General features: G+C 36.4%; 1 protein-coding gene across 1 annotated transcript in view; it reads left to right on the top strand.

Annotated features, from left to right (window-relative positions):
- Window positions 1-4,253, top strand: part of LOC145981802 (uncharacterized) — a 57,162-nt gene extending 52,909 nt beyond the window's left edge. The window contains exons 15-16 of the mRNA XM_083115225.1: window positions 197-413; window positions 2,861-4,253. Coding sequence (XP_082971351.1) covers window positions 197-413; window positions 2,861-3,012 — 369 coding nt within the window. The 3' untranslated portion in view covers window positions 3,013-4,253. The remainder of the gene's footprint in view (window positions 1-196; window positions 414-2,860) is intronic.
- Window positions 4,254-16,382: the final 12,129 nt, after the last annotated feature.

The following is a 16,382-nucleotide window of genomic DNA, read 5'->3' as shown; positions in this document are numbered from 1 at the left end:
TACGGTTTCGTATATTTTAACTTTTAGTTTCTCAGATATTAAACGAGAAGATAAAAGTTTATAAAGAGAAAAGTTACATGCACTTCCTGAATTAAGCCTGCTATCTATTTCCTCTTTATATCATATTCATTTGTTAGTATTACTCCTAAGTAAGTACATGACGAGTATGGTTATACTTGGGCATTTTCTTTTCCAGATCCAATCTGACGGTCGATCGACTCTGACAGTGTGCACCTCGCGAAAGGATGCCAATCCATCCAACAGCAGTTCGAGCTCTGGTTCCAACTCTCAGTGCAAGGACATCGCCAGTGGTTCGACGCAGGATTACCCCTTCTCTTGCAGCACCGACTACCTGTCAGAGTGTCAACCTGGCTACATCACAGTGAAGCCGACCGTTAATGCCCCTTGCACAGGTAAAGTTTTAGGCACAGAACGAACCCTTTCGTTAGAGCAGTATTTCCGCACTTACTAGAAATGGACGATATCGGAAATTTGATATCGCGATATATCAAGAAAATATCGTCACAGTCGATACGATACACTATTTTTTTCCGTATCGTTACATCGGCGATATATCGTCTCCACGATATCTATCGCCAAGATATCGTGACGAAATATCGCCCACACGATATATCGCCCACACGATATATATATCCAAAATATCATGATATTTTGGATATCGCCTAGACAATATATCACCCAACACTAGTAAAGAGCCACTCTCTTCCTCTTATTTTGTTCTGAAGCGATTACGGATATTTATTTTTAGATCCAATCATTCATTGTTCTCTGCTCAATTGGCAGGTTCGTTACTGTCACCTTCTGGTTTTTATCTTCCGCCTTACGTTCATAAGTGACGGAATAGACACGAGATGCCCGTCACGTCTCGAAATACTGTTCGATGATCCTTTTGAAAAATGCGATTACATGACTGTCTACTTAACAGGATGATTCAAAAGAATCTTGACATTTTCCTCATATCCCTAATGAATGTTGTTCAGGATGGGATAAAACACACTGTTGTTTTGCAGCAAGATGGTGCACCACCCCATTTTGCCAGAATTGTTCGGAACTATGTCGCCGTCATCTTTCCCCGATAGGTGGATCGACTGTAGCTCACCAAGACTTTGGGTTTCTCACTCCTAGACTAGGCTCGACTAGACTTCTTTCTAGGTTTTCATTAAGTCTAGAGTGTACCAAGTATAGCATGGAGCAACTGATACAGAGGTGGGTGCTATGCCTAGACTTACAGGGCCAACACATTGCAATGTGCTGAGTTTGTCTTCTATTCTACAGTACCTTTCAGCAGTACTGGCGATCTTGTCAATAAAATGCTTGGATTAAAATGTCAAGATATTTTTTAATCACCCTATGGAGGACAAGGTGTCTGTATTCCTTCGCTTTAGTTTCCGGCCTAGTACAGCACATGTTGCCAAATTTGTGGCAATGTTCTCACGCCGTCAGTGGAATCGTTTTTCCGTGTATCACTGAGGGACAGCCCAAATTCTCCATCATATCATCCATGGTATTGAAGCTACATCCTCGTGGGATAAAAAGTTGCTTCGCAAAATTGAAAATAACGGTTTTTTGATAAATGTTTAAAATCTGAAAATTATAAGAATTGTGTTTAAAACCTTTCTGCCAGCATCGTTCTAAAATTTCATCACTCGTTTCTATAGAATTTCAAAGAAAGCGTTCGTTGCAAAACTAGAAAAAACTGCACTTTTTTTGTTCTCACGACGATAAAAAATAGAAAGCATACTCGACTAACGCAGAATTGAATAAGCTACATTTTGATGTAGCTTGTCTTTATATGGGTCTACTGGTTAATAGGAGCCCAAACTCAAGTATCTATAATTTTTAATCCGACAGTAGATAATACGGGGTGCTTTATCATTCCCTAAATCACCTCTAAAGCAGTTGCCCCACTGGCTTGGCAACATGGCATTAGTCAAAGGTGTAACGAACCTGAGTTTTTAAGGTTTTATATTTGTAAGAAGTTAAGATTTTTAATATGTTTGTTACTTCAAATAATGTGCAAGTTGTCACAGACAACTATAGTTAGGTTAGATTGATACAGTTGTGGTTGGAACTTGTATATATGTTTATAAATACGTCATAATGTGTTCATCTCAGCAGAGGAAGTGAACCCACCTGAATGTTTCTCACCTGACGACAGGCTGAGATTGGAAAACAGGTGAAGGTGAAGAATCAGTAAGAACTTGGAAACGGGGAGAATTCAGGAATAGATTTTCGGTATTCGAGTTTTCTTCTTGCCGATAAGTTGAAAGTAAGAAATTAATTATGTAATTTGACTTTCGTTATATGTGAGAGAATTGCCCAACGTTAGTATTGAATGTTCTAGTGTTTTATTGGTAAGTGTTTATGAAATATAAGTGATTATAAAACTGCGTTTAACTTCGAATACTGTGTTGGCGTTTCTTTTCTACCCAGCAAGCCCTGATGATTTGCAAAGATTCTCATGTTCCCGACTAAAGGAGTAGCGGACTAACTTTTTGACGACTGGTGTACAGTGGGATCCATGAGTATTACCGCCCAAATTGTCCATGACTATTTTCATTAATTTTTCTCTTACATCCGGTGTGTTTTTAAGCGATGAATTTTTTATGTATGCTGGTGCAGAAGTTGTCAACAGTTTGTTTTGAGTTTCTTTTAATTCTTGAAGCTCTTATTAGGTCAAATAAAGTGCAAGAACATGGCGATGGATAATTTGCACGGTAATACTCATGGATTCCACTGTACAACCGGGGGACGTTGCAAAGGTGGCAGGAAAGAAAAGTAAAAAAAAGCAAATCAAACAAACACAAAATTTACAGTTCCTTCTATCGCTTATTTTCAGAAATCCTTTGCCCTCGACCAGATGCAGCGAAAGTGACCATTACCAGCGAAGGAGCTACCTGTGCTAGTGGGGTAGTCCGCATGGTATTCAACCACATCACTATTCTTGCAGCCCTGTTTACAGTTCTCCTATCCTACAACAGATCATCATGAAGAAGTATGACTAATTATAGAATTTTAGAAGAGAGAATTCAAATCAAGTGTGAAGAGAATTTTTTAAAAAAAGTAAATAAAGAGAACATGATGTACGGAGAAATGAAATATTGACCTTCTTTTTAAAAGTTAATATTGTGCACGGATGTGTTTTTTCGTTTCTCTCTTGATTTTTCTAACATGTTGCAAAAAAAATATATTTGCAGAACTTATTCAATGTTGTTGTTTTTTTATTATTGTGTAAATAGGTATAGTTTGCTTATAATTATTTATAAGATCATTAGTTACAATCATGTTTAGTGTTCATGGTTACAAACAAATAACATTAACGTCGAGGAATTCACCCATCGGCCTGTTCACAAGTTTCATAAGACAGTTTGGCCATTTCTCCTGCATTCAACGTTGTTTTTAAGAAATTTATGTTAAGGGGGTGGGTATAAGCCCCGACCATCTCCCTGAACACGCCACTGAATTAATATAAACTATCCAAGAAATGTTGTACTGTGGTTGTTGTTTGGGTAAGTCTTCTACTACTGAAGTCAAGGTAAAAGAACTTTACATTTTTAGAGGAAGCAATTGAATAGTTCCAACCATTACATTTAGCCTAATTTAAGTGTTTCAACGGTAATTTGTTCAACAAATTTACTTAAGCATGTTAAACCAGATATACATGTATATAGTTGATGATAAAAACATATAGTTCTAGGATCAACAAGGACAATTCTAAACAGATACTAAAATTAGAGAGTATAGTGGATCAAGATTATTGTCTCCACACACACACATGCATGAGTAAAACAACATATTCAAAACCTCATACCTATGTATTTGGATTAATAATCGTTATATTTTCCTACTCTGCAATAGTTCGAGAAAAAGGGTTTATTTCATACCAACAATGAGAATTTCATCTATAAATGGCACAATAAACTTTTATAATATACGATTTTAAAATTAAAATCAGCTTGAAAAATTATTCTAGCTCCATCTATTTTTAGGAAACAAACAATAAGGTCCTTATCAACTTCAAGTATAAAGTTATTCATTAAAGTATTAAAGATAGTAAAATTAGATATGAATAATGTTCATAAGTGTGAAATGTAATGATTTTTTTTAGAGATGAAAATCACCGAGTACTTGTAATAACATTCATGGGAATGAATGTCATTGTAAATGATTCTGTTTTTATATATTGTCTGTGTAGTAAAAAAGTCAATTGAATAAATATGGACATCGTTGGTTATTTCTGTTAATTTATTTTCCTTCACCACAGTGAAATCATTATATGCTCTTGTAACTATGATGAACATAACTGTAATCAGAAGCTGCGCAAACTAGAATTATTTCCTACCAATTGAGGGGTCTAGTGAGAGAGGGAGCTATGCCACTTTGACAGGAAATGGAAATAAATTGAGTTTTCTAAAGCATTGCGTTGAGTCATAATTTGTATAACAAAAGTAGTATAAAAGTACCTATTACTATCTCGATAAAGTATGAGCCCCCCTCAGGCAGATTTGGCTACACTTAAAACTAGCTCAAGATGTGCATATGAGCTTATTGCTCAAGTGTGGTACTCTGTCTAACCCAAGATTTTTGTAAAAATGCCCTCGGGAATTTCCCGTGAAAGTATGACCCCCCTCAGATTGATTTGCCTACACTTACAAAAGCTACATCTGTGAGATTGTTGTCCATAAGCCTGTCAAAAATATGCCCCTCTTGATATTGTTTTGGCTACACTTAAAACTAAGCCAAAAATGCCCATATGAGCCACCCACACCCACCCACACCCACACATATTTACTTCCGGTTTAAGTTCAGAGAATTAATATGTTACCTGGAATATGCTCAATATTTCAATTGGGCACCAGGCTCAATTTGTTTATCTAATACTAAGACAATATAATAAGCAGAGGATTTCTAGAATTGCTCTGTGACTCTCTCATTTCTTACATCATAAACATATGATTTTTCACCTATAAGAATAACACTACATATAGTGTCATCAGGGAGTGTATCATGGAATTCACAGATAATTTTAATGTTTGTCCTGTCATTAACCACAACTTGTTTTCTTTTTGAGGTGTTGATGACAAACATGGGTCTCTGCTTTGAATTCATCTGGCGTGTAATACATGTCAGTATTGCCAGTAGTGACCCTTTTGTAAGCTGTAAATGCCTCATATAATTTGAGGAAATCATCCTTGGACATGTTTAAATTATAATTTTCTCTGGGGAACACCTCATTTGCGCCATTTTTAAGATATATGTTCTTGATGTTGCAGCTATCAAATTTACTTGAATTTTTTTCCTGATTATTGTTTCTTCCAGTCTGAAACAGTACCACCACAAAATCTGGCATGTTATATTGTATACTGGAGAATGAGTTTGTAGCATCAAATTCATAATAGCTACCAGTGGCAGGCTTCAGCACACATTGATATGTATAAAATTGTAAAGGCACCTGTGGATTTTTTAGAATATCTGCTTTGTATTTAAGAGCATAACTGGCTTCATATTCAACAACTAGCATTCTTAGCTCCATAGTATAAGGCATTTGCCTTCATCAGGTAGGGTATTAGGCAGAGCTTCCCCTGTAGAGTTTAATGTGCTGTACCTCATCAAAGCATTATTATCATTGGCAGCTCTTCTAAATGTAATTCTTAAACCACCCTTCCACATAATATCTTTGTAATCTGAGAAGAATCCTGGCAACAGGCGCATAGGAAACAGCACTGTGTGACTCTTAGATATTATCTTATCACCAGCCTCAAATCCACCTATTTTGTAGTATGATGCCTCGGTTTTGGATAATTTTAGAGTGGCCAAAGCTGTAGAGGTAATGCCAGGGTAATCTACTCTGTTTATAACAACACCATGTTTTCTGATCTCAATTTCAGAGAACAGATGTGGCACAAAATTGTCTACCAATCTTATATTTGAATTTGCCGGAAAATCTGTACCATCGAGCTTTACAACATCAAATTTGATGTATAGATCTGTTCTGTGGGGGTGTATAAAGCCATCCCCTACATCAAGATCAACCTCAATCTCTGTCTTGGGTTGATTTAAATTTGCAAAGGTCCTCCTGTTTGGGGGGAATGATTGTAGCTCATAACTCTCAATATTTTCCATTTTTTTTGTATGTATTTTTATTTAAATATTAATATCTATGATAGCAGTTGTTGTGGCTCCAGCAAAATCAACTAATTCTTCTTTTTCATTAGTGACCATCAACTCAATGTAATCTATTCTATTATGGCACACAACAAAATATAATGTTGGTGATGGGGTGTAGATGATCGGCTCCATAAATTCAGAGTTAGGTTTGAATGTTGCAATGATGCCAGTTTGTTTGTGAGTGCCTATGCCATCTGATTTGGTGATCATACCCTCGGCCACATTACAGTGAATATTTAGAGTCTCTATGGCTAAGAATTTAGGTATATTAATAGCAGTGTGTTTGATGGCTGGTTCAAGTTTTGTGTTGTTCTCAAAGCCTAACAGCTCTCCTATAGTACCCAGATCCACTGTTTCTGTAGCAGATACAATCTCTACTCTGTGAGTGACAGAATTTTGAGTTAACACTATACCTCTAGGTAACTGAGCATTTAGAGTAGACAGATTATACTCCCCTGGAGTGATGACAATGTTTTGATCCCCAACTGCAATCTTGTTGTTGTGGTGTGTAATATTAGGGATCAAGTACATGCCATAAAATGCTCTGAGAGCTATTGTTTTGGGATACACTATATCATCATGTAATCTAAGTTTCAATATTGAATTTTGGCTGGTGAGATGGAATACCCCCATGATGTTTCAGATACCACAGGGCCTTTTGAAAATCTTCGATTGATGGTTTATTTATTTGAGACAGATATCTAAGAACAGATAAACACAGATGTCCACAATTAACATCTTTGAAGTTTTGAACACGGGCATTATTGTAATAAAGATTAGTTGATTTAAGATATTTTACTAAATTTTCAGGTGGAATACCTCCAAATGAATCAAACACAAATGCCTCATCTTTTAAATATTTAAGATAACAGATCCAGTGAGTGCCCTGATTTTTGTACTTATCCAAATTAACTATGCCACACTCTTTGTTGAGTGGTTGTTCTGGTAAAGAATCAGACATGTACACACCTCTAAAATTTTTGATGCCCAGTGGCTTGATTAAAGCTTCAATATCTTGGTTTGTAAGCGGCTCTTGTTTTTTTTAAACTTATTCATGGCTCTCTTAACACCTTTGCCTTGTTTCTCAATGGCCAGGTTATGGCGCCTCTGCTCATCTAATTCTGCCTTATTCTTCTTGGCATCTATTACTGTTTTTGCTATAGCAGCTGATCCCCCAGCCAAGCTCCCAACAGCCCCCAAAGCTGCTAAGATGGCCGGGATAGTAAATATGAAGCCACCCACATGTGATTTTTTTCTAGATTACTGTAATTTTTTTAATTGGGGGATGCTAAGTAATAATTTCATACCATTGCCCTTGGCAAGACAAGAGCTTTTTTTCTTGCGCTGCTTTTTGGTTAAAAGACTATCAATAGTTTTAAGAGATTTAAGACCTGCATAAGGTATCTGATACATAACACCCTTGGCCTTCATCCTAGGTTTATTATATACATATTCACAAACCCCACCCCAGTTTTTGTTTGGTGTTCATAGCTATGGTGGTCCCCAATGCTGCTATTCTCTCACTTAAAGAAGCATCTTTGCTTACAAATCTACCAAATGCAGCCTCTTCTAATTTTTTGTCTGCAACATGTCTCTTGTCAAGATCAGAATGTGTGTTGTATGCTATGTCATGGTCTCTACAAGCAGCATCTAGGGGATTAACACCAGGATCCCCTCTGTTTAATCTATGGTCCAATTTTGTACCGGGACCACAATACTGATAGCCTGGAATGTGTAGTTCAAATGGCAGCTTGTTTATGATGTCATTAACCAGCCCCCGACCCTAAGAGATATTCCAAAATTTAGGTGGTAGAGTATTAATAATTTTTATAAGATATCCAATCCCCTTAGTGTCATTTACTATAAAATTAGACAATTTGGTGCTTATCATGTCCATAATTCCAACCTTTTCATTGTAAAAATTGTGGTTGCCAGCATTTTCTTCCCCAGCTATCACCAATAACCTATCTACAAGTTTCCTGACATCATCAACCCAGACAAATTCTTTAGGCAGGGTGTTGTATTGTTTGATCCCACTACCTGTCTTGATCTGTGACCATATGGGCTTGATTAAGTTGTTGTATTTTGCTCCACTGCTAGACTTGACTCTTTTTTGTGTAGGATGATTGTTCTGGTATAGAGCATCTGATTTTATTAATATTTCTTTGTAATGCTCATAATCTTGATCTGTATAGCTGCCAGGCCTTTTCCTAGTCATCAGTTCCCACAATCCAGGTGTGCCAGGGTACTTAACAAAACCACCTCTTTCTCCAAGATGAGATTCTGAATATACAATTAGATCATCTCCCATAAATGTTACTCTGAAATTGCCAATTCTATGTATGATGCTACCATCACGCTCTGTGTCAGCATATAGGCCAAAAACCTCATCTTTGTTGTCTTTAGGTGTGCTTAAATATTTTTGAGCAAGAAGACCCAATTCAATAGGATCCTGAGTAGCTTCAATTCTTCGAGGAGGAACAGAACTAGGTGTATGAATACTAGAAAGTGGGGTGATTGGATAATCTAGAGTCGTTTTCACGTTCAGAAGACACAACGGCGCTTATGGAGAAACCGCACAGTGTTGCCAATACAGCGCTAGCTCATGTCGCCGGGAAATGATGACCTTCCTTCACAATGAAGGTGTTACATATTATGTGTATATATAATGATATTAATATTAATATTATACTGTGAACGTTACAGTTACCCTTTTTACTATGATCGATTGCGATCACTACACACGTGAGTGTAATGCACGAATATGACACTTCAGAAATCACTTAAAAAAATGACAGCGCTCACACAACTGAAAACACTTTATCGAGAGAGGGAAAAACTCTAAACAGACCAAAGCACTCACTCACTCAAGTAAGGGCAACCTGGCACATGGGTTAGATTCAAGTTGCAACCCAAACAAACAAATGACTTATGGCCCACGTGAACTGATAAGACGTGAATGACTCAAGCAAGGCATGACATATTTCTATCTTGAAGCCCCATATTTTGTCACGTGTTGGAAAGCCTTTCAAAGGTTAATATGGTGTCTATGAATTTATGTGTAAGTTGGAAACTGAAAGGTCATCTTCATTTCAGTATTAATGTCGACAGTTATGTAAACAAAAGGAACGTGTATTTGCGAAAGCACTAATGTTGCTCACAACAGCAGCATTGGAAATAATTGTCAATTATTAAAATTAAGTAATTTCAATTCTATTATAACAAACTGCATGAAGTTCATATTTTTACTGAATGTAAATAAAATAACAACTCGAAAACTTGGTGGTGATAGCCGGAATGCTGCGGTGAGCCAGCTCAAGATGGCCAGACAACGTCTCCTTACTTCGCGCGCGGTTCGGGTTAAAAAGAAACTCCAAGTGCATGGAAGTAATATTTCTGGGAACCTTTGAGTGGTTATAAAAAATAATTTCATTATTTTCTCCACAACTTTGTCGCTGGAAGTTTTTACTTGGAATTACAGAACAAAAAATGGCCAGCGACGACATTCTCTACTGCACGAATATAAAAAATCTCTACATACTTTATTTGAATATTTTTTAATGCGAATATGCTTTAAAGTATTGATAAATTCTGAGCACCACCATCACCTATGACAATTAAAAAACAGTGTCAATTTTTTTAATAATGAATGCTTCAATTTTACTGCATTTTTACAATGAATGTTTCAACGTTAGGAATGAAAACAATGTAAAAATTGTGTTTTCACAGAAAATTTGCGTTTCTAATTTATCTAAAATTATGTAAGCAAGTTACCAGTTTTTTGTGTTCACCATCGTATTCTCTACAAAATTTCCTGCAAAACTGCAGGTACCGATTTTACTTAAGCTAAATTTGTAAATCCAGAAATTTCACAACAGCGCGCTCGTATTTCCCATAAGAAAAGCATTGCCCATAAGAGCCCATTGTGTCTTCTGAACGTGAAAGCGACTCTAATATGTTCCTAGCAGCTACAGGTACAAGCTCTGTGATCAAATTTTGATTTTGCTCTGTAACAGTTTTGATATTTTTACCTAATTCACTAATAGCATCAATAATAGGTTGTTCTGTTTGCTTGTGTTGTTCATAGATTCCTCGGTTCTCTGATTTCCATCCCTTAAATCTCTTTACAAGATAATCTCTTAATTTAAGATCATCAATGATTGGCCTTTTCATGGTTATTTATATATGTTTCAATGTCTAGAAAATTGTTGATTTTATTTCTGTATTTACCACTATTGGGTTTCCTTGTCATATCAATTGTGACAAACCCATAGCTGTCCTGGTTCCAGCACCTACTGCAAAACTTGGAAAAATTATTGTAGCTCAAGTCCCCACCTATATATTCATCATGTATGTGTTTGAGGTTGGTATGATCTTGATGAAACACACATATAAAATTGCTGTTGTCTCGGATCAGATGCTTCGGTATTTTAGAAAAAGTCTGTGCCAGGTAGAAGCAATCAATGTTTTTGTGTCGGACCTGTGTAAAAAAATTTCTAACCTTGTTTTGATTATCCAGTATAATGTCATCAAACACAACAACAGAATTATCAAGACATTCATGGAGTGGCTTAACATCTGATTCAAAAGTGGTTATATCCAGTCCATCATATAGCTTCATCAGCTGCTGATATTTTAATTGTTCCAAGCTCTTAGAGAAGACATACAAGTGCCTGTTTTTCCAGTCTAACCAGTTGGGTGCCAATAAAAAATTATCAATTATTAGTGTAGTTTTACCACAAGCCGATGGCCCAACAATAAGACATCTAATATTATCAGGCAGCAGCTTGCCATTTCTCTTAATCTGCCGTTCAGGATCTGGCAGTCTTTTTATAACATCCCAGGTGTTCATAGTATCACTTTGTCTGCCTCGATCCAGCTGTGTTCTGGGAGTCCTAGCCATTTGACAAGTATCTTGTTGCCTTTTCTGCGGATGATTTTTTCTATGAGATATGTGTCAGGCTGCTTAGTTTTGCTGAGTTCTTCTTCATAGAACCTGCCTTTGAGAATTTCTCCTCGGTGGTCTTTTATTATATATGTGTTAAGGGTCCCAGGTTTAACTTGAACCACTGCAAATAATTCAGTGCTCCAGTTTCTGGTAAAGCCTCTTTTGAATAAGTGCTTATATTTGCTGATTCTTACTTGATCACCTACCTTGTATTTGGCTTTTCTTGTTGTTGGCTGGTATCTAGGATAATAAACAGTGCTGATCAATTTTTGCTCATCAGATGAAGTTACCTCAGAGGGTTTCATGTTGATTGTGGAATGGACCGAGTTGTTATATTTATGTAAAAGTTCTGGTAGAATACTGAGCCATTTATAATTACCTTGAAGTGTAAATTGTTTATACATATGATTTTTTAGGGTTTTGTTGAATCTTTCTACAATAGAGGCCTTGAGATCACTGTAACTCGAGTAATGTTGTATTGACTGGCTTTTAATAAATTGTTGGAACACAGAATTATAGAATTCTTTGCCATTATCTGTTTGCAAATAGCGCGGTGATCTTACACTCTGATTGATGATTGTCCTGAAGGCTTCTGTAACACATTTTCCAGTCTTGGATTTGAGTGGCACAGCCCAGGCAAATTTTGAAAATGTATCTATGACAGCGAGTAAATACTTGTAGCCCTTGTTGATCTTGTCTAAGTTTTTCAGCTGTCCACTTGCCATCTCAACCAAGTCACACTGCCATAAATCATCTATGCCTTTTGTAACTACTGGCAGTCTCTTATAATTATGTCTGGCTTGTCTGTGTAATTCATCAACAATAATTTGTCTAGACTTAGTATGTAAACCAGAATATTGCAACTATGGGGTGTTCAGCAGCTGATACTACAGGATTTTCTAAATATAATTTGTCCCCTATTTGTATATTAAATTCCAGAGAGCCATCATCTTCAGCATAAGATGTCTCTAATGTATTGGGATCTGTAAAATCCTCTAACTCTACACTCGTGATTTTTGCTTTGTTGTCAGCATTTGTTATTGATAAGGTAGGGTAGTGGTGTGCCTGTGGTTGAAGCCAATATTTGATCTTGATTGGTCTAAGTGTGCCCCCAACAAAAAATTGGTAATAAAATTGTGCAGGGGACAGCATATATATTTTGCCACCTGGTGTAAATGGTGAATCATATTCTTTGTTGGGGATACTGTACAATTCAAGAATTACTGTATGTTTAGGATTCTCGATTATGCCAGTTATTTCTTTTTCTGCTGTAAGCAATCTACTTGTTACAGATTCAAGGTGCTCATTGATAGTCCTAACAACATCATCATGGCCTGGCTTGATCTTTATGTCCACAACAAGTTTCTTGTATTGTTGCACAATCTCTTGTAGCTGGGTGGCAAAAACAGACAAAGCATTTGCTTGATTGGATTCCATGGTCCCTAGCTGTTGCTTGATATTAGCTACAATTTGCTGTAAATTTTCAACAACTGCCAATTTTGAATTTTGAGCTGTAAGATCATGGACCTGTCTTCTGATATCCTCAAACAGGGCATGCAGTTCATTAATATGTTGATTAGTTGGTAGAGTGGCCACTGTCTGAGTAAGTTGTTTGATCTCTGTCTGGATATTCTTGATATCTTCTGATTTCAATATGCGATTCACTGCTCTCTTTATATTTTTAAGTTCCTGTGATGTAGGCAGATTTGATACAGTATTCTCCAAAGATTCAAGTGCCAATTTCACATCATTTAATTCAGAAGCATCAACCACACCACGCATAGCATCTTGGAGCAGGGTTATGTCTGCCTGAGTGGGTGTTGATTGTTGTAAAATTTCAAGCTTTGTTTGGATATCATCGATCAAGTTATGAAAATGAGATAGCTCAGATTCAGTGTTGAGGTTTTCAAGTTTTGTGATCTGTTGCTGGACACTGACAAGGGTGTCTACAATACCAGGCAAGCGGGATTCTAGAGATTCTTGTACATTTGTCAAATCACTTTGCACTGCTGCTATTGTACCCTCAAGATGGGTTATGGTACTTTGAATTTTTCCAAAATCTTCATATGTTTCAAGTTGCAGCTTAATGTTGGTAACACTCCGAGTTATTGCACTCAAAGCATCAGAAGATGGCAAGTTGTTCATAAAATTTTCAAGTGTCTCAATTTTTTCTTTAACCTCGGCTATGGCATTGTTTAGAGGGCCCAGATTAGGAATCTCCAGTGATTGAATCTGTTCTTTTAGAGTGGAAATCACTAGATCAAAATCCTCTTGTGATTTTATGCTTTTGACAATTGTTTGGAGCTGTGTCTGGACATTATTTATCTGCTCTTCCAATTGTTGTTTCAATTGCTCAGAGTTGGTGGCCTGGGTCTTAAATTTGGCTTGAAGAGCTGCTACAGCCTCCTCTAAACTTTGAAAATTATCCAATGTAGCCAAATCAGTATATTTTTGAATCAACAATTTGAGTTCAGAATCAATTTTAAGAAGAGGGTCCATGCATTGTGATTGTAAATTTGTAATTTCTAGTTGAAGACTGGCATTGAGTGTGGTTTGTAAAGCTTGTAAATCACTTCTTAATTTTTTGACTCTGACATCAAGCATCAGAATCTCATCACTGTGATCTTCATGCCTTGTATGGCCAAATATATCATTAGGCATTTTGATTTAGTGGTTATTTATAATTGAATATCTAATTCTTAATTCTATAAAAAAAGGTATAAGCTTGTCATAGGATCCTGGGACCTCAATATATAAACAATCACCAGCAAAAACAGTATATACAGTGCCAGAAATCATGTTTGAGTGCTTAATCCTGTAAATATTTCTCCCTATTGAAACCTTGACATTACCCTCGGGGGTTGTAATAAATTGTAATTGACCACCCACAGGTAATTGGTAATGATTTAAATTATTGTTAAATATGTACAATGTTTTACCTGTTTCATCATCAACATCTGTAAGTATGCTGTTCAGATGAATAATTAACAAACCACTTAGTTTAGATATCATAGATTGTATATCAGGAGAGGGTGCTGGTGTTGGCAGGTCCATAATAGCCTGTTTTTTGAACCCAAATAAGTTCATAGGCATGTTTATTTATTTCAAATCATGCTCTGTAATTTGGCATTGATTACCATTTTTCAAATCACAATGACCCCATGGTAGAGTATGTATGCCACATGACAAAATGCATCTCTTATCATCATGTGGGTCCAGAGCCACTTTTCTTACAACATTTGTAGTCAACAAGTGATCCTCACTCTGAATTCTGCATTCTGATATTCTGATTGAACTCTGTGATTTGAGACAATTTTTGTAATCTTTAAATTGGAGCTCTTTGTCTACAGTTACTCTGCCAATGCCCTTGGCTTTTTTTGCAACAGCACCACAACATGTTTCAAAGCTGTACATCTTGGCCCTTAACCCAGCAAATGCCACAATAACATCACCAAGTGTCTCATCTTTTAACTTGCCAGGCACCTTTTTGTTGTGGGGTTGAATCTTTGTATGTTCACTGGTATCAAAATATTCAAGCAATGCAGGCTGTGATATATCTTGATAAACATCTTCTGTTTGAATATCAAGAATAAAACTATCTGTGTCCATGTACATCAGTTTTACACAATCACCATAAATAGGCTTCAACACATTATAATACAATTTTAACATGTGTAATTTGGCCAATTCCAATATCACAGCCCCTACATAAATAGGCTTATCAAACTTAATCTTTGTTTTTTCCATATTAAAAAGTGCCATATGTTCATCATAAATTCTTCTGTAGTTGAAATTAGGCTTTGCAATCAATTTTTTGCTCCGGCTGGGGTCAGTAATTAATTTAACATCACTATGCTTTCTGACATTTTCTATGGTTTTGCCATACACTGAACTGACCATCAATTTAAACAATGTCTTATCAAATTGGCTTATTGCAGATGTTCGAAGCTCTGTGTTTGTATCAATGTATGGCTTCATCCATCTTGAGTGCCTGAACCTTAAGACTTTGCCAACTTTGGTCACTTGAACACCATGATTCATTAGGAACTGGAGGTTTTTGTAATATATGACATAATCCTGTTTTGGCTCTAGAGTCATCATGAGCTTCTTCTGTTTAGAGCCAGGTGAACACTTAACCTCAGGAATTGGGGGCAGATCAGAAAATGTTTTGTGTAAATCATCAGGAATTGTCAGATCAACTTCTAAGAACAGACCATAGTTACTGTCATCAAAATCCTGAAGATCTCCAATATTGAAATCTTCAACCCACTCAAGCCCTGCATATGGCAGTTTATCCATCATGGCATAACCATATAGGCTGTTGGCATCTACATACAGTATATAATTTGATGGCAGTGCTGGATCATAATTGGGAATATACTTGTTATTTGCTCTGGCATATCTCTGAGAACATTGCACCATGCCTCCTCTTATACATTGTTCCATAAACAGATACATATCTTGATCTTGGATCAGATCCAACTGCATTTTAGTGTTCAAAAACATTGCATACCATGCTAGGCCTGGAGCACTGTAGAAATACATTGGATCCAGCTTATAATTTTTCATGGAAGATTTTCTAAATGCCTGAAGTATATCAGCTAAGAGAGTCACATCAAGTTTCAAGTATGCCTTATGATAATCACCAAGTGTCTGGCATTTTAAGTTGTTCCACATCAACTGGGCATGGTGATAATCTTCATCAGTGATTCCAGATGCTCTGAGTTTGCTGTAGAATGCTTGCTGTGGTGGCAGAGAACACTCATCAAATTTAGAAAAATCTGTAACATAGTCATATGGATATACACCCTTCCGCCTAATTAATTTCAGGTCCTGATTTGGAAACAAAGCACATGTGATTTTGAATTGATCATCAGATAATTGACTGGCCAGTGTAGCCAGGCTAGCCGACAGAATTCTCTATGAATCAAGAAATCTTAAGTGAATGGGAACACCATTAACTTCAATTATCTTGCTAATAGCAATATATTTCTCATCATTTTCTGCTAAAATATTTAAATTCTGCTTGTCAAACCCCTCGTACCTGATCAGATGATGAAAATCATAATCTGGATCTTAATATTACAACTATTACACAGAGCCATTAAGAATTTACCATTTGTATGAGAATGGTGTTTCACCTTGATATTTGTATCTGAAAATTCAGAATCACATACCGGGCATTTTTCTGCATTGTTGAAATCTTCAATCTGATCCTCTGTTAAAGGCAACATAGGTTTTGATT

This window comes from Lepisma saccharinum, chromosome 30 (assembly GCF_977018435.1).
Source record: "Lepisma saccharinum chromosome 30, izLepSacc3.1, whole genome shotgun sequence".
Lineage (NCBI taxonomy): Eukaryota > Metazoa > Arthropoda > Insecta > Zygentoma > Lepismatidae > Lepisma > Lepisma saccharinum.
The sequence above is the reverse complement of the archived record's forward strand: the minus strand, read 5'-3'. Positions and strand labels throughout refer to the sequence as shown.